The following is a 25723-nucleotide window of genomic DNA, read 5'->3' as shown; positions in this document are numbered from 1 at the left end:
TTCAAGAAAATCATCATAACGTAGATTTCCAGCAATGTTATATACACTAGCGAGCTCTGCAACAGATAAATCTATTTTGTAATCTTTACTGGCACAGGAAAAAACCAGACGCAAAGAAACCGTCCCAGGATGCGCAAGGGAAGGAAGAGGCGCTCGAGGCATTATCTTCATCAGTTATTCATCTAAATACCTAGCATAATAACAAGAGATTTCTTCAAGCTCTGGCTGCATTTCTATACCAAAGACCTGAACAGATGAACTAACTGCAACTCTACCATAATCCAGTGACTCTTCATTCTTTTATAATGCAAGGATTCATTTCTATAACAAAAACTGCATCAAACATTTACGGAAATCTTCTTGTAAATAACTGGCAGTTTCCAAAGTTTACGGCACTCATAATAAATAACATATTTCACAAGCAACCATGATTCTGTTCGCAGTTTCGGTCTTTCACCTTTAAAATATAATTATCAGGAATAGAAACATGTTTATACATCCAGGTTGCAACCTATAAAACTCTTGTCCAGTAGATTACCACTCATCAGCTCCCTTTGTTGCACCAAGAATAATTGCAATTGTTGCAAGAATAGCCTGCACATAGAATTCTTATAGTTTTAGCCGAGAACAGGCAAGAAGACTTCATATTTGATTGTTGCCCAGGAAACAATTAACAACGCACACCAGCAGTGGGAAATTACATGAGAACAAGACAATCTTATCCACAGAGAGATATAGTAGTTGCAACTGCGCATGAAGTATCCAGATGAACAAAATAATATAACAGTTTGAAGGCCAGAATTTTATCAAGAGTAAGAGAAGTCATGGCTATAAATATAGAAACAAACAGGGAACCTCATCCTCCACCATTCATATAGAAGGAAAATGATTCTAAGTTCCAAAGTAGATAAAATATCATTCAGGACAAAAGTATTTAATGACTAGCCAAGCCAAGAGGGATCCGATGGAGGTTTATTGAACTGTTGGCATTCCCATGAGAAAACATGCTAGCATCGATTCTGAGTAATAACATTTTAGATGAAAAACATCATGCACCATGAATTAGAGCTTCCCCTAACAAATGCTGGCTTGATGTACAGGTTCTTGCAAAGAATAAGGTCCGTTTAAAATTACTCCTGGCTCTTTCATTGTCAAAAAAGCTACTGTTAAGAGAAAGTGCCAGACAAATGACTGATAACATGCATAATAAAATTTTAATATGTTAAAATAATGTAGATGGAATACTTTATTCGGTAAAATAATGGTGTAAAGGCAATCTTACTAAAAAATGAAGGGTGGATGGTTTTTTCTTTCCTTGGTGGTTTCAAAGGGTAAAAACAAGCATCAATCGGGATTCCACTAAAGGGTGTTCCATGTTTGTTTACCTTTACACAGAGATTGTGCAATAGACACCTTATTTCAATGTGGCACGCATGCTCGACAAGATGTTTCCTTAGCTAATTCAAAAGTTTTCTACAGAAACAGCACAGAATAATAGTCCAGAAAATAAAAATAAATGATAAGAAAAGTTACTTACAGCAATGGTGCAAGCAATATATCCAGGTTTCTCTCGGGGATCTATCCTCATACAAGCTATGATAAATAACCCAATATACCAGGGGATGGCACCCAGAAAGAAACCGATGATGAACCTTCAGAAAAAGCATACAGCTCTTCACAATCAGTATATAAATAAATAAACTATCAGAATTATAATTTACAAGTGGAAGTCTGAACCACAAAATGATAAATTTGACACCATTTGATAATCAACATGAAAAGCCTAACTTGTAAGTCCAGCCATTTCAAGTAGAAAATCAGAGTCCATTGCTTTTATTTGAAATTTAAAGTCTTCTAAAGGTCATTCATGTTCTGGGATGAATATTTAAGCTTGTAACCATTTTCTTTAATCCACAATCATGATACAAGCTTATAAGAAATACTAAAAAAAAAAAAACTAATAATAACAACAGATGTTAAAGAAACAAACAAATAGGAATATGTTCAAATGGATTGACTTATCAATTTAAACTGTGGTAACATAAAATGTGGTACTAAGGCATAAATAAAACTTCAAATCTCTAATTTAAGAATCTAACAGCATTAATTGCAAAATTATTCAGACACAAAAAATGAACTGAGATAAAGTCAGTAGCATGTAAACATAATGTGATTACGAAACTGGGCACTCGACTTTGGGTTCAGCAAGCTAACGCAATTTTCATTCATTAACCAATCAAATCTTCAGTGAACCAGTTATTTTATTCCAATTCCAGTTACATCACAGTCAAACCTATACTTTCTGTGGCAGCTATATCAAACCGAGTTTGCACATTGGAAATCTAAAAATGTAAAGTCAATGTGGGAAGATAAATATGAACAATTCCAAAAGCCGAAGCAAACAAACTCATTTAAAAACCAAGAAAATAGAAAGGAGCAAATGTCATATTGATAGCAAACTTACAAGAACCAGCCAACACCACAACCGCAACAAGGTAGGCGACGTTGTCTCACAGGTCTTCCTTCAGCAACAGCATAACCTGAACAAGCATCACAAACAACCATAAAGCAACAAACTTTAATCTAAGAATAGAGAAAATTAAATAAACATGAATATCTTATTTTAGAATCAAATAAGGTCCTGGTCTTGCTTTTACTAAAATCTAAGCGCATAACTAAGTCAATCCTTGTAAACCCATTTCACAAGGATTCTTTGATGGATATAAAATAAGCTCTAAATGCCTAAATCTGCATGGTTACCACATAGATCATTAAATCCTCTTTCCAAAAGGAACATGCCTTCATAGTGACTTCTGGTAAATTAGCCAAGAAACGGCATAAATTGAACATAACACTTGATGGTCAATTAACATACAATATATATATCAAACATTGATTGTTGTTGTACCTGAGACGGTTTGGTAGCCGAGAGCATAAGGTTCGGCGGTGATACCAGGAGGGGGGACAGGCTGAGGAAAGCCGATGACATGGCTTTGAGAAGGCGGTGGATAATTGGCAACTCCTTGAAAGGTACCATATTGGGGCTGGGGTGGTGGCGGTGGCGGTGGTTGGTCTTCATGGTGGTGGTGATCTACAACAACTCCCCTGTTTTTCTCTTGGTCGCTCATTGTTATTCAATTTGGATTTTAGAAAGAGGAGTGAATCAGAATCGAAATCAATGATTGTGGAAAGGTTCGTTTGTTAGAAGAAGAAAAATACTATAATTGGTGTTGACTTAATTTCCGCTGGGTGAACAAATTACCCCCTACATTCTCTTTGTTACCTCTCATTTACTTAAACCCTAAGCTTTTTTTTTTTTTTCTTTCTTTCTTTCTCTCTCTTTTTTTTTTTTTTTTAATAATGATAAGACCATGTCACCTCTTTAATCCATTCATTCATTAGTGATGATAATTACAATTTTCTATCCGTGAATGCTTCCATCCACAGTAACCAAAATAAAGGTGGTCAAAAGCTGCCCGTACACCACATGAATTAAAAAATAATAATTTAATTATAAGAGCTTCCAACTAAAAGTTTTGTTTTCCTATGTTGTTAATATTAATAACCACAAAAAAATTTACTTAAAATACATCAAGATTTATCAAATTACATACAAACTAGCTTAAATTCCTTATATAAATAAATAAAAAACTTAATTTTGTTCTAAAAGGTAATTTTTAGTATTAATTGAGTTATAGATTACATATTTATAAAAAGAAAGAAATGAAAATACTATGATAAAATATTGATGCTTTGATAGAAAAACTAAACGAGCACAAAAACTAATTTGGCCACACCATTCTCTTATAATAACACACCTCAATAGTGTCTTCATTAAGCTACTCAACAATTAGGGAGGTTAAAAAACCCAAGTAATATTGTATTATCTAATCCAAATTAATTTATTAAAATTAAATAATATAGATATTAGAGATGATAATGAGTAAAAAAAATCTAAAAAATTAATATTATAAATTAGGTGACGGGTTAGGATTTTTAAGACTCGATAAACCTGACCCAACTTGTATATTTTATATTTTTTTTGTTTATATATATTGATGGTTTGTGTATTGAGCATTTGTTTTCATTTTATTTAGAAATGCGTTGGTTTTAAATTTCATGTTATTGAACTTTTTATTAGATTTCTTTAATATAATAAAAAAAGTTTATTTTTGAGCTTACAAAAAAGGGATTACTAAAATTTAATAATGATATAAGGCACGACAATTAGACCTATTGTTAAGGTGTAATGACACTTATAATTCATGCTTAAGTCTATCTCTAAGTCTATTTCTAAATACAGTATTCATGAAAATTAACAATATATATCTTACCCCTGAATATCTATAATATCAACAAAAAATTTGATTTAACCCAATATATCTAACTCACTCATTTCTAAAATTAAATTAAATAAATATGGGTTAAATTTATAATTTATAAAATATAATAAATTATAAAAATAAAATAAAATAAAATAAAATATATAATTTATAAAATATTAAAAATTAAATTAAATTAAATTATAAATTCACAAAATTAGAGATATTGCAAAATCATCAGAAAATCTTTCAAGTACCACTAATCTCTATTCATTAAATATAATCTTTTATAACTTTTTCACAACCCCAAATAAGTGTTTAATTAGAAACATAATTATACCCATATTTTTAAAAAATTAATTTTTTTAATTAAAATTTAATTTTTTAATATTTTGAATTGTTTTGATGTGCTGATCCAAAAATAATTTTTTAAAAAATAAAAAAAATATTATTTTAATATATTTTAATATGAAAAATATTTTAAAAAACAACCATAATTAATCAGACTCCCAAATTTTATACAATATATCTAAATTATGTCCCTTTTTCATTCTATGAATTCTCTACCTCAAAATTAAAAAAGAGGTTTTTTAATCCCCAAAGTTTTAGCTATAATAGGGGGAAAAATACTATAATATATTATTGATATAACAATTTTTGCAATGTAAGATCACATTATGGATTATAGTACTTTTTAGACAATTTTCTTAACATGAACAAAGAAATAAAATAATTATTATAAGTGAACTCACTAACAATTTCATGAAATTTAACACACTATTTTGTTTAACATACTTATATATAATATTAACTATTTTTTAAAATGATAATATTTAAGAAATCACCGACACAGTTCATAAAGTAAAGTTAAAAAAAAAAAAAAAAAACTTTCTACATAAAAAAGAAAAGAAAAAAAGAGAGTAAATTCTTCTTAGTTTAGTCTAAGTAGGTAAGGAGGTTTACTTCCTCAACTTATTATATCTAAAAAGCCAACACCTCATAGAATTATTAAATTTCTTAGGAATACATGATCACAACTTGAAATACTCAAGAAACATTTCCTGTTCATCATTCACTTTTGTTCTTCGTTTATTCAATTGTCTAGTCATTTATTACATTTCTTCTTACATCAAGGGCCATTTTATTATCATCATGATCATGTCACAGGTTAAGAAAAGTCCATCAGGCTTAAGAAGTCGTATCTTGCAAGCCACAAACCATGTTTGCAGGGACTGCAATGCCCATCATCTTCGGATATGCCAGGTTCAGATCTGCAGTTTCATCATTATAGAAGTTAGTGTTCTAAAAAGTCGAGTTATGATTTGAGCCTGCTGTAAAGAACTCCACTACTTACTTTCCATGATGCCTTTGAACGTTTCCTGCAAAAAAAAATGGAATGGAGCACATTAATTACTATTGCAATGGAATGAATACTGGAATTCTAAGAGGAAAGGAACCAGGATGGTCTTCGTAGATGCCTAGTTTAGGACATCATGTTCCAAGTCAATTTTAGAACATCGATCAACACATTTATTCTCATCTGTCTTTTTTGCATGTAAATGGACCTCTACCTGTATGGAGCATCGACATGAGAGGTCTGGGCTCATGTAACGAGTAAAAGGAAAACCAGGCGAGTCATGGTTGGTGGTGGGATCCAATCCATGACCAAGCTTCGGGTCATTGGGATGATTAGAGAGATTTGGCATGGAGGGTTCACAGCAGGGTCTATCAAGGATGATCCATTCATACCTGACCTTCTTTATAGCAAGTAAGAGAGCATAACCATGTGTCTCTCTAGAAACAAGGCACCATTATGATCCTGGGTTACTAAGCAATTGGTGTCGCCAATATGATGAAGAGCATATTTCAGAAAAGTGGTGGGGTAACCCAATCTTTCCTTTTCCCTGTTCCTTAAAGAAAGACCTTGTTTATCCTTGTTAATTTGAAGAACAACACATAGCTTTTATTGAACACATTATTGTCCATTCAATTCTGCTGCAAGCATAAATGCTACTGTGAAATCCCTAAATTCATTTCTATAATTATGATTTCACTACACTTTCAGCCATTTATACAGTGAACATGATTCTGCATAGATATAAGATATAGGCACCACAGAATTACCTGATTCTTTGTTAGGCGAGGATTATAGAGCATTTCTTCTTCGACTGTGCTTACCTGCAACCAATAGACTTCAGCTGAAGCAACCACCTAACATTGAGGTGCTAAATATTTGCTTTCCTAGTAGAAGATCAGGTATTAAATGTATCATTACCGAAAACCCTTTGTAGTCATGAGCTGGATAGATCAATGTGTCCTTGGGCAATGTAAAAATCTGGTCACAAAATAAAAAGCATAATTTCATCTATTTCTTTTCCTCTAGATAAGAATAATAAATCTCATAGACTTGCCTGCGAATGCACTGACTTATAAAGCTGCAGTGAACTACCACCCTGTGACAGAATTTCTGGTATTAAACCTTGATGCATAAATATTCTTCCTCAAACATATAAATGCCATAGCATTACTACATGCAAATTTGACACTGTAAGAGGAAAAGGAAATTCAGTATGGTCATTCCTATCACTACAGAATTTCAGTTTCCATAAACTGTCCAAATGTGAAATCAGAATTTGCACTTTGAGAACTTTTTTTAGTCAAACTCAAAATGAGAAATAAAAAGTGAATGGAATCCCTATTTTATACATTTTTCAGTGTCTTGATAATTTAACATCACAGAAGGAACTGATTACTTCTTTCCACTCTACAGATCAGTTTCAAGACACAATACCTGAAAATCTGTTCTCCCACATCCACGTATCAATAGAGCATCACCAGTGAATACCATCCGAGGTTGAGGCTGATCAGGTCCATCTCCTGTGACATAGGTAACACAACCCGATGTATGGCCAGGTGTGGCACGAACCTGAAATTATAGATAGATCATAATTCAGAATGCTAAATATGTTGTATCCTTGTAATATTGTTGTACATAATAGGTTTACTATGCAGTCAAGTGTCAACAATAACAAAGTCTAAACAAAATCATCTTTACTGCATTAGTACTGGTCCTGAAAAAAATTCAACACATTATGCATAAGAAAATGTCAGGAATATAGGCTTCAAAATTATAATGAAAAACATACCCAACCCAGTTGACCATTGGAAAAAGAAAGAAACATCGAGGGTGGGTGTAAAACATTACTGTGACCTTCAGCCTAAAAATTCAGTTTCTATTATAGAAGCTTAAAACATCAAAGAACTTGCAACAAAGACCAGCTGTGACAATGTTTTGATACCACGATACACATTCCATGCTTGCTTGTGGTACATAAGAACATGCCATATAAGCTTGTTAAACATCCTTAAAAACGAAGACACACTTCAAAAGTATATCGAAGATATAGGCATATTTAGACCGTTAATTTACAGTTTTGTTTTAAACTTTAAGTTCAATCTAAACATGGAATGGTAAGTTACATAAGCCAAATCTTTTGAAGTTTTCTTTAAAAATTGGATCAATGCACAGTTATGAAATCCATCATGAAGTTGTTATTTCTATATTCAATTAGTTTAAAATTTTCTGATATGAAACCCTAACCATTTGCAGGGGCTAAAGTAATTCTATTCCTCACACAGAAGTCCAATCTTTACTTAGTACCCTTGATTTAATCACTACAACTTTTTTCCACAACTTATTTTTAGGCACCGAGACTCTGGTAATCAGTGAAGTTAGAAATTTTGAAATTGTTATTGATAAAAACGAAATCATGCATGGATTTCCTTGTGAAACTATATATCCTAGTCTATAATCAACCATAGATATCATTTCTTTGTTTTAGGAATAGCTCACCATCAGCACAGCACACTCATAGATCCTAACAAAAAGAAAATTCATTGAGACAAGCATCATCATGCCTACCTCAAGGAAAAGATCCCCAAAAGATACTTTATCACCAGGTTCAACCAGAATATCAGCTTTGGAACCACTTGCTTTTGAAATAATAGATTTCACACCTGGAGATTTAGTCTGCAAGAAAGAGTAGCGTTACAGAGAGAAATACTACTATTACAAGGCAATAGCAAAGATATAGTAAACAATTGATGAAAAAATTGATCTGTGGCAAACCTTAATGAGGCCTGTTCCAGTGATATGATCAGCATGAACATGGGTGTTCAGGGCATAGATTAGCTTCAATCCCAGTTCTTTAACAAGAGACAGGTCTCTATCAACAGTCTTGTCTACAGGGTCAATCAACTGCAAGATAAACCAATACAATTCCACATCATATGTAAAAGTCCACCCAGTAAATTTGAATCAAAACTAGGACCTACCCTTAATTTTTTCAATCGTATGTTCCCTTCTGAATGCAATACTAGCATTCAAATTTGAGATTTGACCATGTACATCAACAGAAAAGAAAGTCACGACTTCATTTTTCTTTTGAAATAAGAATTTGCATATGACATGATCTTATACTCACTGATCAAACACAAAACCTACATAGGCCTGACATGAGTTCCGCTAATTGAAGCAGTCAAGGAAATGGATCTACCATTTAAAAAAAAAAAAAAAAAACTGACTTTCTTTAAAACCCTATTAACGTTTGAAGCTTCTAAGAAAAACGAATCAATTCCATTCAAGAAATCATGACCATAAAATTTATTCACACGCTACAAAACAAAAAGAAAGGCAATCAAGTTAAAGAACTCACAAGAGCGGGTTTGTCAGGATGAGAAACATCAGCCAGAAGGTAAGTGTAGGTGGAAGACTCCTTTTCAAAGAGCTGGCGAAAAAAAAGCTTCGATGACTGAGAAGAAGCCGTGTAAGACCCCATTGCTAGCGATCTGAGCTTCGTAACCAGAAAAAGAGTTCGTAGAAGATTTTTCGGTGATGCAAACAAAGAGGATCTTATGAATTGAAGTGGCATTAGAATTTTTTATTGTTTAATAGATTACTATCCAACAAGCAAGAAAAGATTAGTGGTTTCGTTTACTTATAGTTAGTTGTCACTGTTTTTTTCTTCTTTAAAAATAAGGGTTGAAGATAACGTCATTGGCGGGTGATTATGGTTTCCTGTACATTGTTCTTGTTTTTTTGTGACACAAGAAATATGATTTGAAAGTGAGGATCACCTTTCAAGTCTGTTTGCAACGAATATTTATTTATTACGCTAATGATTGATTCGTTGATTCTAGGTTTATTGTTTTTTTTTAAGTATTTATTCTTATAAATATATTAAAATAATTTTTTTTTTTAAAGTATTCATTTGGTTATACTTCAATAAAAAATTATTGACATTTTTATTTATTTATTTATTGTGGGAGGTCCATTGGATAGCATAATAAGCAAGAAAGATACCAGACTTTTGCGTGGTAATAACCTGCTTTTCAAAATGAATAACTCCCTTTTGTGAAAAAAAGGACTCAACTTGGAGGAATTGCTTAGCTCTTGCACATCTTGTGGCAAGCTTTTCGAATAATTTGTCATCCTCGTAAGGAAGATATAAAATTACTGAAAACTAGTTAAAAAGAGGATTATTTATTTATTTATTAATGAAGATATCTAGGTCAGCTTGTGCATACCTCAACTAATTCCACGGGTCTTAAAGTTAATGACAATGCAAACTTTCAGTGGCTATCATAGTAGCAACCATTGGGCTCGAACCTGAGACCACAAAAAAAGCAAGTCTCTTGATCCCAAGCTGTTATCACTAGGCCACTTACTAAATGATCAAGCCTTTAAAAAACACTTTTAAAAATAATGTAAAAGCATAAATAAAAGTTATACCAAACACCCCACCCAAGAAGTACATCCCCCATGGTATCCTACAGTTAAAAAAATAAAAATAGTAGAATAGTTAAAAAACTACAGTTAAAAAAATAGTTTTTAATTATTGTTTCAAACATGTCAAGTTTTATGGTAATTCAAATCAAAAGTAGAATAATTTTTTTTTTTTTGTATTTTATTATATTATATCCCCCATCAACCAAATATATGAAAATAGTTACTTTATCTTGTATATTTCTACCAAGTACAACTTTATCTCTACCTCCTTTTCTATCTTGTCCACTCTATTCTAAGTGTCTTCATTTCTCATGTGTTGAGGTACTAACCAAATACTATCTTAAGTTTTTGGTCGTGACTATTGAGTTCCTGAATATCATATACGTAGCGAATACTATGAACAAAATTATTCGGGAGTCTCTAAGATCCTATTAGACAGATCTAGAATTGTTTAAAAATTTATTACATAAAGATATAATATTCTTTGGCTTTAAATAATTCTTTAAATGCTGGATTATCGCAAACTACAAGTTGTCCAATTGTCTGGTTTCCAATAGTAATCTACACGAACCACCAATGAGAAATCTTTTAAATTGTTATGCCTAGAGTGCTAGCTCTAATTTTGTGTTTATGTAGTTTTTTTTTGTCTAACCAACAACAACTCTTAAAAAAATAAAAAGCATAGCTTACTATTTATAGAAAAATATAAAAAACCCTATAAATTGACAAAATATCAATTTCTCCCCTTAATAATACCTACATATTAATTCAGGATAATTTTGAAAATTAACTCAATCAAGTCCTTACTTGATTTTTTTAGGTCTGGAAATATATCCATGTATTAATTATATTCTAGTACTTAATTTCTAATATAAATTTTAATCAAGTCATACTTAATTAAATCATTCCAATTTAATTTTTGACTTTAGTAACTAGTTTCTCAGTATAATTAATATCATTTTATTAATAATGTTCTGATTTAACATTAAAGCATGAAGTATGTCTACTATGTTAAATCATGTTTGTTCTTTGCATAATAGTCGTTGATTGTTTGAATAAGATATGAAACTCTTTTCAAATCTCTTTCCACCTTACCCAATGATTCTTGAATCAATACTATTTCAGAACAGATGAAACATTTTTTTTCTAATTCACCTAGGGTGATGAATAATTTCTTTATCACTTAAGAACCTTCATATAATTCATGTTATATCCAATGTTTGCTATTTCGTTACCTCGATTAGGATAACATGTAACATGATCAAATGATAACATTATCTATAAAAGATGACTTAGTTATCTCAAATCTAAGGATCACTTATACAATTGTCATGGGAGCCTTTCCATATATATATATGATCTCTCCATATGAAATTCTCATGCGGGTTAGTTCAGTGTATATGTCTTATGACAAGCACCTACATATTAGTTATAGACATCCCTTATATCTCAGCTTATGAAAGTAACTACTTTATTTTATAAAGGAAAGAACATAATATGTGTCAGTCTCTATGGCTCTAATGAATGTCCAATATTAAAGAGAGCATCGACCATGAATATTTTAGGAACAATGCTTTGATGTAATAGAAATCCTATAATTATAACAACTTTGTAATTTTCTTTGCAAAGTATTTTTGTTCCATTGACTTTATCTTCACTCTAAATTCATTAATCTAATATTATATGAATATTAAAGATAAATTAAGCATTTATTAATAGTAAATATGTATTTACATGAATATAATAATACCACGTATAACTAATCGATTGGCTATAAGGCATATTAAACTAATAGTAACAACCTGTAATTAGTTGTCTAATTATCTCACCTCTAGAGATGATCCATGCAATAATGAATATCAATTCCCATTGCCAAAAATCTTTTGTATTAGAAAAAAAATTTATTATGGAGTTCATGCTAGTTGTACTCCAAAAACGATCAATATATTAAAAAAGATTAAAATGACAAAATGTCTTTTTCTTTAAAGAAATCGTAGAATAGGAAAAACTATCCATAATTTTGCATGTTTTTTTTCCTCATTCTCTTTGAAATTTTGGTTTCTTCTTTATTTAAACCCTTATAATCTAGTTTTTCTTTTTTTTCTTTTTTTGAGTTTCAATCATATTGAAACAGGTTGTATTTTGTGCTAATTCAAGTTCCTCTTAAGATAATACATTTAATCCTAAATGGATTGAGGTTATATATAAGCCCAATCTCTTGGGATTGTTCTTTCGACTCTAGATGGGCTCTTAAACCCATATGGATGGTGATGAGACAAAGTTATCATTTGGGCTTAACAAGCCTATATGGATAACAAAGTCTCCAGCATAGCATGTGGGCTTCTAAGGCCTATAAACCTAACTTATTCTATACTTGGTTAAATAACCTAACATATCAACCATAAAATCCTACTTATATCTAACGTCTTTTTTATAGTCCTAGTCTAACTAGGAATATAGGAATGAATCCAAATTTCATTAGGATTCTAGTTTCATATATAAAACTATGTTTCTAGTTTTAATAGGATTCCTGACCCTAATCTCAATAGGACTTTGATGTGATGGAAACAACATAAGAAAAAAAGCAAGCACAAGCAACACAATTTTATTCAATACGGCCACCGCATGAAAACCCTAATTCAAAATTTTATTGTTGAATATTTCTCTTCAAGTAGTCTAATAAGATTAGATACAAGTTTACACTAGTCCTAGGCTTAAATTGAACAACAAAAAATATAATTCCTAAATTGAGTGATTCCTAAACTAATTAGAAAGAATAAAAACACCATAAAAGAAAATATTTTTTTTTCAACTAAATGAGAATAAAAATAACTAAGGAAATAAATAAATTCCCCTAAAAATCCTCCTATATGATTCTCCCTGGTTGGAAGAAACTCATCCTTAAGTTCAAATTGTTCTTGCCTTGATCTTATGGGTGTCCAATCAAGACTCTCCAACCTCTATTCTTTCTTCTTTTTAAATGTATAGTACTTTTAGACATCAACTTTAATCCCTTCACATTAAAATTTTGATAAAAAATATCAATTGAGAAATGATTTCTCTTCCATTAGCTTTTAAAGTAATGAATTGCAAACCTCATATTTGGTTCATCAACATATGTTACATCCATAAAACCCTTGAATAAATCTTTCATTGTAATAATTTTAAGCTTGTAATAAAAGGATCAATACAACCTAAATATTTTTTTTTTTATTGAGCTCCTTTCATATTCTCTTTATACTCAACCTCCAACTTATCAATGATCACACTATTAATGACATCATTATTGCCATTATCATTATCAACAACTTGCCTTTATAATTTTATCTAATTGACAAGTCAATTCTGTAATCTCCATTCACATGTCTTCTATCACTAGTTCTTGAATGTCTCTTTTCCTAGGAAGAACCTTTTCATACCTTCCTATATGAGCATTTTTTGTTATGCAACCGCCTTTCCTAGCCATGAATATTTAACAACACACAACAACTAATCACTCGGAATCGTTAAGTTCTGATACCAACTGACTCATATGAAAATAACACACAAAAAAAGAGCAAGCTCAAGCAACATAAAAATTTTAGATATCAACTTTAATCTCTTCATATTAAATTTTGCATAAGAAATATCAATTGAAAAATGATTTCTTTTTTACTAGCTTCTGAAGTAATGAATTGCAAACCTTAAACTTGCTCCATCAACATACATTGTATCCATATAACCCTTGAAAAAAATCTATCTTTGTGATAATAATAAACTTGTAATCAAAAGGATCAACATACTGATGGAACCATATTATTCGATAGTTTCACCCACATTTAACTAGTGTTTTACCCATTATATATATATAAAATGCCTTGATATTATTTGTTTTATGTTTTGAAGACACTTTTGGATGAAAGATGCAAAAAGGAGTAAATTTGGGGTAATTGGTAAATTTGACGTTCAATCGATGTTTTGTGCAGAGCATGAGTTCTAGAGGTCAAAATGAAGTGATTCTAGTGGAAATAAAAAGCTATCATTCATATCTTTCTGGAAATTTAATGCAAGAAAAATAAAAAGAGAAAGATCATGGAAATCACATCCTTCAAAGTCAAATCTTGTAGTCTACCAATGTTGACCTTTTCCCATTCAAAATTCAATATCTAGAGCTTCAGAAGTCCAATTAATGAAAACTCAATTTTGTTGGATTTCTGACTTAAATAGGTAGCAACACTTAAAATTTCAGAAACAAACAATGTCATATGAGGGAGATATTTATTTTCAAAGATGATAGATGAGTTCTACCAGCAAACAGGTTTCGTAAAGGAACATGTCCAAATTATATTTTGAAGCATCTAAACTGTTGTCCAAGTTTTTATTTCAGCAATTTAGCTCCTCTAAGTCAAAGCTTGAAGGTTTAATGCAAATATATTTCTCCTTTTTAGGAAAATAGTTATTGGAATACTTAAATGTAAATTGTCAACTTAAAGGAGGACTATTTTGTAAAATAGATACTAGGGTTTCTTAGCATATAAAATGAAAGAGAGATGAGAAAGAGGGCAGAAAGGGGGCAACATCCATAAGTGAAGAAACACAAACTCTCCTCTCTATAAACTAGAAATAATGCTTTCTTCTATCTTTAGGGGTAATTGTTACATAGATATGCAAAGCTAAGCTCGTTTTCTTGGTTGTAAGGACACAACAAACCTTCGAATTTCAAGAATCGCGAGATTTATTTTTCCTTTTATTTTCAGTTTATATTATGAATGAGTATGATTGTTTTCCTATGCATATTTTCTATGATTGTTGTTGATAATTGTTAGAGCGAACTCTAAGTTATTATTGTGAATAATCTATTGCTAAGTTTGATATCAAAACCAAAGTTGTGATATATGAACTTGTGAAGCAACTAACCTTGATAATTGTGGCGGAAGTACATTATTAAACTTAGGGAGAACACTCAAACAAGGGAACATAGCTGCGGACAGCTTGGTTATCAAGAGATCAATCAATTTATCTAGTTCTTAGGGCTGCCATTGAACTAAATCATTAATGCGGACATTGTGATTGTTTGTTGGTTAGGGTTAATTATACGGCGGATCCATTAATTAACCAATGTTAAGAAAATATAAAAATTCAAAATATAAATTGAAGTTTCGTTTCAAGGACCGGTTCTAATTTTCGTTGGTGGATGTGTGCTTGCGACCAAGGTTTATTTTCTTGATAAATTTTGGTTTCAATTGATTTTGTTTGCTAGTTTAATTTCTTTCATAGTTTAGATCATTACAAATCAAAAACCCCCTAATTGCATAACATATAGCATAAAAATCTGAACTAAATCTTCCTCGTGGGATCGACCCCTTGCTTGCTTTATACCATTTTGTGTGTTGTGTTTTAAGCTAGGGTAATTAATTTGTGTGACCGCGACATTGCAACACATACCTTAAGTTAACAAAATTCTTTTCTTGAATATTTTCTATATTGTCTTTGCATTCAACCTTTAACTTATCAATAAGAATACTATTGATGGCATCATCATTGCCATTATTGTCATTATTTATACTATCATTGCATAATTGTCATCACAATCTTTATTATTCATAAATTTTTATATGGTTCAACATATACCTAATAACTAATGTATGTGCAACCTTTAAAGTCTATCTAAAGAGTGTCAAAGTACATGGTTTTCAAACAAGATAACCTAATAACCTCAAGTCAAAGAACTAATTACACCCATCTTTATAAGATTCCCTATAGGCAATATACAAATGCCAAATGGGTTCCCATGTAGACCACATTTGATAAACTAAGTCCCTAACAAGCGTCTACATATTATTCTTATTATAATCATGCTATAGAAATGAGAATCTCTACTATCATCATAAGATAAAGATATAACGCATACCAATTTTGCTGCTTATGTTGATGTCTAGTTTCAATAAAGTTATGAATATATAATAGTATTATTCATAGTGTATGAGATATGTCTCACAACACATATAATACATATATCAATATATGGAATTTTATAAAATAATAAGTACATAATGTAATTAAAACAAACTTAAAAGATGAAGGAATGCCTTAGCAATCTCATAACACATATCATACATATATCAATATATGGAAATTACTATTTTGCCCTTCTAAAAAATAAGTTGTCTATTATGGGTAATTGAGTCTTTTCACATGGTCCATTGGTAATTTTAGAATTGATTGAGACAACTCATTCTTTTAATATATTGTTTTTGCACAATCTAATTACTTAATTTCATTTAAAAGCAAAAAACTATTTAACTTGGGTCTAAGGGATTTTTTGATATTTTATTTTTCATAGTACATAAAAATGACTCTATTGCCTTTAAAATCAAAATTTTCTTATCTTACCTTCAAGGGCTTATTCGTGCTTTCATTTATGATTTTTTTTTTTTGATTATCATGTGGTTTTAAAGGAAATTTAGTATTTTAATAAATATAAAATAACAGCAAAAATTTGTTGGTGTGTTTGTTGAATGCTCCAATAAGTAAGATGCCCCGCCATGTTTGAAAGATGCATGCAAAGACTTATGATATTACAAAATGGCCTTCCTTGGTGTTTTTCAATTCGACACAACGGGTTTTACCTCCCTAAACGGTGCATGTGGTGCAATCCCATCTAATTTGGCATTAATTTGCTTTTATTTTTTCTTCATTTCTCTATCCTCCTTGATTTTCATGCCTTACTTTTTAAAATTTCACAGCAGCTCTTCAATTTATTTTTCCTTTGAATTTGATCATTGTTCTTTCAATTGATATATTTTTTTTATTCGAGTTATTTTATAGAATTAAAATTTGTTTTCAATTGCATCCTCCTTTATTTTTTTTAATATGTCAAATGTAGTTCCTATTTTTTGATTACTACTTATTTTATTTGAGATCATTTTTAAAATTTATTTTTTTATGATTTCATTCTCCTTTATTTTTTATTGTTATTTTTCACCTTGATAAATTTTTTAAATTGATATATATTTTTTTTTCTGATTTTATCTTTCAATATTAAATTGAATTTCTTGATTGAGCACGAGTTTATGATTTAACGAATTTTGAATTTGAGACACTAACACAAGAATTCCGTTATTAATGCGTCTGTTGTTGAGTCAGTCAACTTCTGAAAGCTTAGGCATGTGCCAAGATTAAACAAAAACCATACAAATAAAATATAAATATACTGAGTCTTAAATTAGTCAAATTTTGCAAGCTTAGGCTATTCAAATAGTTTTAATTTTTTTTAAAATTTAAATTGATTTTTGAAAACAAAATTATGACAATTATAAAATAGAATTATGACAACTATTAAAGAGTTACTACTCATTGTATTCCTAATCAACATTATAAAGGTTCTTCATAAATTTCCAATACAAATTCTTAACTATTTTTCAAATTAAGAAAAAAATTAACAATATAATTATTTTTATATACATGTACTTTTTAACAATGTAAAAAATTAAAATTATATTTTTTTTTACTTTTTTATATTTAGTTAATGTTATGAATTTAATTATTATAGATCCAATTTAAATATTTTTTTGGGTTAACAATACAACTTCTTTACATGATAGTTTTAAATTTGAAGGAAATAAAATTAATATTTTTATAATAAAATTATTAGGAATACAAAATATTAAGATTACTATAAATTATGGTTTAAATTTTTTTATAAAAAAATAATTATAGTTTTTATGTATTTTTTATGTTTTTGTAAAAAAAATTTGATTTTTTTTTTTGTAATAAATGAACTTATTTTTCAATTCTTCATTAAAAAACAAACTGAAAATTGAAAAGAAAATTAAAAAGGTATATAGTATTTTGTCACTAGACACAATTTTTGCTAGCTCAGAGTTCCTAATAGTCTAATATGTTGGATTTGTTTGAGTTTTGATGGAAGGAATGCTCTTTTATATATAAGTTTATTTTCTAACTTTTAAATAAAATAAAAAAAAGTTGGATCAAACTTGATGCTGTAATTATTGATGCTAGGACAAACACTAACGATGAACCAAACAGGAAGTCAGGTTATAGGCTAATGTGAGATGTTGATTTTGAGAAAATATGAAAGGTAGCTGGATGTATTACTCCAGTTTCTAGTGGTGTGGGGCCAATGACTGTCGCAATGCTACTCAAGAACACTTTGAATGTTGCAAAGTAGGTTATTGTGCAATAGTGCTCCATTTTTAGTCTGTTCATACCCTATATTGTTTGTTGACTTATAGTTGATGGTTTCCTTATTTTATATCTCAAAGTTCATTGGGCAAACAAAATATTTCCTAATGTTCATAGGATATCCTAGCTAATAATTATAACTTTTATGATATAATATATTCATGTGAGCTTCACAATTGTTTATACTAAAATAAACAACCACATTGATTAAGAACAATATTTATTTATTTTATAAATCAATGATGAAAAATGAAAATACCCATTGATTAGTAAAATTGATCATTAATTAGTAAAGATAATGATGATTGATCTTTCATCATCAACCAAGAAGATCAAAATTCAACAATCAGTTGATCATATGCAGAACATAAATATTTTGTAGTTAAATTGGTGAAAGTTATAGAAAAACACATACAATTATCAAAAGGATATGCACAAATAAGAAGTACTAGTATTTAGATAGTAAAGTTCTTGCTTGCTATAGACAATTTATGTAGGAATAAGATTTAATATCTACATGGAATTCTATCTTTATAATATTATAAATATTTCCAGTGGTTTAAAACAATACATGTCCTATTTATAAAATTTATTATATAATTTATTCACAACTTTTTGATACATTTTGTTTTTTTTTTTATATATATATTTTTTGCATATCACAATTTATTTCTTTAGAGCCTTCATCTATAACTTTTTTCAATTTGTAGTTTTGAAATTTTTTTAACATGTTAAAGTCAATTAAAAACTTAACATTCCATGTAATTAATTGTGATAATGACCACTTAAAAGTTCCTTAGATTGAGATGGAAAATGAAACTAATGCAATTTATCATAATAATATTGTGGTAGTCAACAAGACTATATTGGCTATATCTAATCAATTTAACAAATCTAAAATGAGCTTAAGTAGAGTTGATCAAACATTATATTTCTTCAAAGAGCTTAGGGGCAAATCTTAAGATATACTAAAATAAAAGAAACTCCAACATAAATTTTTGAAAGTTCTCGAACTCATCCTAGATATTACATGCCTAAACAACTAGCATTATAACAAGCTAAACCCAATTTATACATGATATAGCTAATGAAGTATCACCTACCCTACAAGCATAAAGGAAACTTGAGACTAGTTATATACCCAACAACCTTACATATAACCATAATAATCTATAATCAAACAATTTAAAGCTCTTTCCACTAAGACTATCTCAATCTTCCTCTAACCTAGGTACTTGTTGTCGACTAAAAATCAAAAGAAAGAATTAACAGTGTCAATCTTCCTCTAACCTAGGTACTTGTTGTCGACTAAAAATCAAAAGAAAGAATTAACAGTGTCGAATAGTCCAACATTTAAGAGAGATAGGCTTAGAAGTTGGACATATAACCAGACCTGCATATAATCATCTATACCCTGACTAGATAGACATGTTATATCCTATTCTTAGAAGAATCAATGTAGCTAACCTTAAATAGTTTTATAAGAAAGATAATTAATAAATAAAAGAGCACTTTGAAAAGATCACTAATCAATATGGTGGTCATGTTGTTATTCCTTTAGAGAAATTGAGGTTATTTAGTTCATCATTAATCAAAATTGTCGTTAATTGGTTCTTTACATTATCACCTAAGTCTATCAACAGTTGAAAAGAGATAAAAGCTTATTTTCACAAACATATTTATAAAACAAAACCAGAAGTAACACTAGTTAACTTGTCCAAGATAGTTTAAGATCCAAGAGAGTCTATACAAATCTACGCCCTTCATTTTAGAACTTTAAAAATAAAGTACGAAGCATTGGTAACATGCAAAGCATGAATGCATTAAGTTAATTATAGAAAAGATGAAATGTAATCTTAGAAAATGGTTTATAGAGATCACATATTCCAATATCTAAACCTTTAAAAACAATTTTACTTTATATAAAAAGATGATGATAAAATGAGCAAAAAACAAGTCAATTAAGGAAACGTATTAAGTTGGCTATTTAAATAAGATCTTGATCATATATTTAATGATTGATTTTGTTTTTTATTTTGATAGATATTTTGAAGAACAAAAAAAGCTCATAACAATCATAGAACTTAAAAAAAAAAAAACCATTTTAAATTGCTGAATTAAGAAAGCCAAAAGAGGCTAACAAACCTATTGGTGAAAAAGAAAAAATGATTAGTTAGAGTAAAGAGTACTTGTTGGCATCAAGAAAGGAAAAGATTAATGCGAGGAGGGAAATTGAAAATCCTAGGAAATCATATAATCCCCATTACTAAATATATAAAAAGAAAGAAATATTATAAGTAGAATGACTTGTGAAGACATAATACTAACAATTGAGTCATTTTTAAGAACCAGATTTAGAAGATATTGGAAGCTTGCTGAATTTATTTTTTTAGAAAAAGAAAATGAAGATGGATAATAACTCATTTTCTAAGATGATAACAACAATGACTACTTCTAAACCATAACAACTTTTTATCATAAAAGAAACATAGTATACTAAACTTTATCAACCATTAAGAGAGGTTCAAATTGGTCATTGTTATAACCAATCAAAATAGGTATATGGATCATAGTAAGATAATAAAAAAAATTCACTAAAAGATCATGCAAAAAATCTTTGTGAAGTATATAGATACCTCATTTATCATACAATTCTACCTAATAGAAAACTTGAAGGGTAAGGCTGAACATATTATCACACAATGAAAGACAAATAACCTTCAAGCCTAAAAGGTCTATTGCTAATAAATTGTATAAATATAAGTCAGAATAAAAGTTATCATGGTAATGTCACATCAACAAACATAGTGTTTACCTTGCCATACTTGTTTAAGGCCAAACTTGGTCAATTACCCTATGTTGATAATGATTCTGAAGATAGTGTGGACAGGAAAGAAAGAATTATAGAAACTAGCCAGTCATAAACTATAATAGATCAATGATTAGGTGTAAGCTAACGATGGCTATAAGTAAACATATTAAAACCCTATTTATAGCAACAAGTTTTACTTGTGTGCCACTATAAAAGGTACTAATTAATAATAGTGCAACACTAAACATAATGCCTTTAGCATTAACAAAAAAAATCAATCATCATAAAGCTCATGTGTTACCTTCTGAATTGGTAATATTAGATTTTATAGGAGTCAGGGATATTACAGAAGTGTTGTGATTGGATTTAATAATTGGATTGAAGACTCTCGATATAACATTCCTTATAGTTAAACTAAAGAAAGGCTATAATGCCTTATGTCGCACCCGACATCGCGGCAGCCCTAAAAATTAATTCTTTTGAATTAATTATGGAAAAAGAACAGATTTCTGGCATCCGGTTCTTTTAAGGAAAAATGTCTCGTTTGAGGAGTTACCACCTAGTATTATGGTCACTAGGAACCCTAACTGGTCAATAGAGATTCTATGATTCGGGATTGGTTACGTAAAAGAAAAGATATTATCACCCCTTAAACGTTCTGCCTAAGGCAGACTGCATTGTTGGTTTTGTCTTAAATTGCCAAATATTTATTAATTTATGCTGTGATGATTTGTTTATAATATTCTTGACTCTGGCGCCAGTGAATATTTGAGCTCGAATAATTCCAACTCTGGCGTTGGTAAAAATTCGTAGCTACGACAAAAATTAGATCAATATATTTTTTTCCCTACTCTAGCGCCTGTGAATAAAAAAATAAATTTATTTTTTACGCATGCACACATTTTTTTATTTTTTTTAGCTAAACAAAATAAAAATACAACGAATAAAAATAATATAAATTTAAACTGGTATTTTTGTTCTTGACTCTAGCGTCAGTGAATAAACCAATAAATTTAAATTATTTTTATTCATGCATACACATTTTTTTATTTTTTTTATTTTTTGGGGGCTGGGTCCAGCTCAGCCCACATGGGCTGGGCTGGACCCAGCCCAGTCCAGCCCAGCCCGGTCACTGGCCCAAACCAGTGACCCGGCTGGGGAAAAATCAAAGGAAAGCATGTATGAACAGATAGAGGAATTAAGGGAAATGAATTAAAATCCAAAGTAAACAGTAATCGGTGAATTAAAATGAAAAGCGGGAAGGAGAAGCTTACTTACCTGGTAGCTCCGAAAACAACGAAGGCAGCAGCAACAATGGTTCTGGTCACAGACTCACAGTGGCTTTGTTTGGCTTATGTTCTTCCCTTTTGCATGTATCCTCTTTTCCTTTTATGCATCTTCGTTCTGCTGCCTTTGGTTCTGGAGGCTAGTTGCTGAGGACTGTGAAGACAACAGTCAATGCCGGTTCTCGTCACTGCGTTTTCGTCCGATGGGTTGAGTTTGCGTCTCCTTTTCTCCTGGTTTTAGATTCTGTCACCTTCAGCTCTGAGATGAAGGGACAAAGGCGATGGCGGGGCTGCTCCTCGTCTCTGTGTCGTTCCTCTGCTTTTCTCTCCCCTCAGTTTTTCATTCCTAGTCTCCTGCGTCTTCTGCCTCCTTCTTTCTCCCCAGTTTTTTTAGTTTCTTTTCTCTGGTTCTGTGATCCCCATGTTCGTGTTCCAGTGTCTTCGTTCTCCTGTTTCTGGGTTTCTTGGTCTGCTGCCTCTGGGTATTTGTTTCAGTTTTCTTCTCGGTTCATTGTTCCAACCCCCCTCCTCCGTCTGTTCTATTTCTCTGGCTTTTATAAAGCAGAGAACGTGGTAATCATTTCGGGGGTGAGCCACGTTCGTCCATGCGTCCCACAATCTGCAGTTACTCCTGCTGAAACGGTCTTGAGCGACGAAGAAGGTGGAGCGTTTGATTTCAGAAACGACGCCGTTCACAACTGGAAATGCAACTTTCATTTTGGACTTTGAATTTTGGAAAGTTTTGTAATTAAACCCCTAGTTAAATTGTAATTGGACCCCTATATTTAGGTGCTTTTTACAAATTAATCCTTGGACTTTAATCTTTGCAATTTGGACCCCAATTAAACTCCAAACTTTGATATTTCTTCAATTAAGTCCCTGATTTCATTAATTTAATTAAATCCAAAGTCCAATTAAGTCTAAAACTTATCAATTCTTCATTTAAGCCCCTGATTGAATGAATTAAATTAATTTCAAGCTTAATTAAGTCTAAAAACTTATCAATTCTCCAATTAAATCCTTGATTGGATGAATTAAATTAATTTCAAGCTTAATTAAGTCTAAAAACTTATCAATTCTCCAATTAAACCTTTAATTGGATTAATTAAATTAATTCCAAAGTTTAATTAACCCCAAAACTTCCAATCATATTGCCCTTAACCCAAATTTTAATTCATTCTTCATTTATTTCATTTTACTTGTTTTTCCATCATTATTATTTTGTTTCATCATCATTTTTTTTATCCTTTTCAGTAAATAAAATAATAATAATAATAATAATTAAAATAAAATGATCAAAAATCTTACTTGGAAAAGATTGAATATACACTAACATGTTTATGTTATCCTTACTATATCAAGTTTTAACATTTTAGCTATTCGATGTATTCACTAAAATTATCAAAGCTAATGACAAGCTATTTGTGGTAAATATAGGAATGGTAGATACAAGGCTTTATTGAAATTTTTGTAAGCAAGAAAACAAAGTAAATAAAGTGTTTAACAAAAAACTTTACTGGCCCAAATACTTTACATTTAGAAGATGTTGACTATAAGTTTAACAAATTAGATTAAAAGAGCCAGAACAACTTATTTACCTTTTAAAAAGGCTAACAATAAGAATATTAGGCATAATAACACAATTGTTTCATTAAAAATAAGCAAAGATAGTCGATCGATCATGTTTAATAAAATAAATTCTCCCTACAACACCGACAAAAAATATATAATAGAAAGACTAAAGTTCAAGATCCACTAATAGAAGTCAACTTAGGGATAGAAAACAATCCTAGACCAACCTATAGAGTATGAAAACCTTCTAGAAAAATATAATAAAAATTTGGTACCATTGCTATATACTTATTTTGATTGGGATTGTGATGAGATTCTTAGGCTAGATAGAAACTTGATCTAGCATATATTACCAATCAAACCTAGATTTAAACCATACAAGAAATCTTTAATCATAATAGATCGTATAAAGAAGGAAATTGAACAATTGTTAAAAGATGCTTTCATTAGATCAACAAGATATGTTGAGTGGATTTATAACATTATATTAGTGTTGAAAAAAAAAAAAAAAGCAAACTAAGAGTTTGTATGAATATATATTTCAGAAACCTTAATTTTGTAACTCTAAATGATGATTATACAATTTAATAGTTAATATATTGATCAAATAACTATTAGTAATAAGATCCTCATCTTCATGAATGGACATTCATGCTATAATAAGATTTTCTTTGATGAAGAATATGTTTCAATGATTGCTTTCAGATGTCATAGATCACTATAAATGTTTATGTGAATACTAATTTCATTTGGTTTGAAAAAGGCTAGTGCTTCATACTAGAGGGAAATGAATTTTTTTCTTTTATGACATGATCAACCAAAATATGAAGGTATATATCCTCATCTTCATGAATGGACATTCATGCTATAATAAGATTTTCTTTGATGAAGAATATGTTTCAATGATTGCTTTCAGATGTCATAGATCACTATAAATGTTTATGTGAATACTAATTTCATTTGATTTGAAAAAGCCTAGTGCTTCATACTAGAGGGAAATGAATTTTTTTCTTTTATGACATGATCAACCAAAATATGAAGGTATATACTGATGATATCATGGTGAAGTTAAAATCTAAAGCAACCTACTTGGATGAGCTATATTATACCTTTAAAAGAATATGAATACATAATTTCAAGATGAATCCATTAAAATATGTCTTTACTATATAGGTAGGGAATTTCTTGGAATTTCTATTATGTTAGCATGACATAAGGATAAATAAAAACGGCCAATCAGAAAAGCATGACCTCTATAAATAAAAAAACAGTTACAAAGCTTTATTGGTAAAATCATTTTCCAAGGAGTTTCATATCAAACGTTATAGGAAATATCTGGCTATTTACTTCATTATTAAAAGGAAATAACATGGATAAGTTCTAATGGAACAAGAAGCTTTACTCTACATTTGAAGAAATAAAAACTCATATGGTCAAGCCTTTAATATTGGACCCACCAAGACCTATAAAGCTTTTAAGGCTATATATTTGAGTTATGTAAGAGCAGATTAGTAGCATTCTAACATAATAGAATGAAGTTGGACATGAACATATTACGTATCATCTCATCCATGTCCTTATAGAGGTTGAAGAGCGATATACTTTAACAAAAAAAAATTATTTATCCATATATTTTGTTGTGTTTAGCTACTATGGTATGTACTACCAGTCAATTTATATGTAATTTCTAAAACATATTTAATAAAATATATGTTATCTTAACCTTTTTTTGAGAGGTTAAATTAGTAAATGAACATTG

The 25723-nt window shown here is 30.1% G+C and overlaps 2 protein-coding genes across 2 annotated transcripts; both read right to left on the bottom strand.

The window, feature by feature from the left end:
• Nucleotides 1-345: 345 nt before the first annotated feature.
• On the bottom strand, nt 346-3324 carry LOC118063575 (large ribosomal subunit protein eL20z). The gene is made up of 4 exons (XM_035077639.2): nt 2909-3324; nt 2465-2540; nt 1538-1652; nt 346-594 (listed from the first exon to the last, which is right to left on the bottom strand). The coding sequence occupies exons 1-4, from the start codon at nt 3126-3128 to the stop codon at nt 535-537; spliced, it is 471 nt and encodes a 156-aa protein (XP_034933530.1). The 5' UTR covers nt 3129-3324; the 3' UTR covers nt 346-534.
• A 2001-nt stretch (nt 3325-5325) lies between these two features.
• Nucleotides 5326-9439, bottom strand: LOC118027485 (persulfide dioxygenase ETHE1 homolog, mitochondrial). The gene is made up of 9 exons (XM_035030862.2): nt 9038-9439; nt 8452-8580; nt 8245-8352; nt 7114-7248; nt 6734-6775; nt 6598-6657; nt 6447-6500; nt 5677-5701; nt 5326-5593 (listed from the first exon to the last, which is right to left on the bottom strand). The coding sequence occupies exons 1-9, from the start codon at nt 9251-9253 to the stop codon at nt 5511-5513; spliced, it is 852 nt and encodes a 283-aa protein (XP_034886753.1). The 5' UTR covers nt 9254-9439; the 3' UTR covers nt 5326-5510.
• Between the last annotated feature and the right edge of the window lie 16284 nt (nt 9440-25723).

Source organism: Populus alba, chromosome 1 (assembly GCF_005239225.2).
Source record: "Populus alba chromosome 1, ASM523922v2, whole genome shotgun sequence".
Taxonomy (NCBI): domain Eukaryota; kingdom Viridiplantae; phylum Streptophyta; class Magnoliopsida; order Malpighiales; family Salicaceae; genus Populus; species Populus alba.
Note: the sequence above shows the minus strand (reverse complement) of the source record. Positions and strands in the feature narration are given on the sequence as shown.

Coding starts and splice junctions, on each gene's coding strand:
- LOC118027485 (XM_035030862.2), bottom strand. CDS start 9,253: ATGCCACTTCAATTCATAAGATCCTCTTTGTTTGCATCACCGAAAAAT. Junction 6,776..7,113: donor GTGGGAGAACAGATTTTCAG/GTATTGTGTCTT, acceptor ATTCTGTCACAG/GGTGGTAGTTCACTGCAGCT. Junction 5,702..6,446: donor CTCGCCTAACAAAGAATCAG/GTAATTCTGTGG, acceptor TTTTTTTTGCAG/GAAACGTTCAAAGGCATCAT.
- LOC118063575 (XM_035077639.2), bottom strand. CDS start 3,128: ATGAGCGACCAAGAGAAAAACAGGGGAGTTGTTGTAGATCACCACCAC. Junction 1,653..2,464: donor TGTGGTGTTGGCTGGTTCTT/GTAAGTTTGCTA, acceptor CTTTTTCTGAAG/GTTCATCATCGGTTTCTTTC. Junction 595..1,537: donor ATATTGCTTGCACCATTGCT/GTAAGTAACTTT, acceptor TTCTATGTGCAG/GCTATTCTTGCAACAATTGC.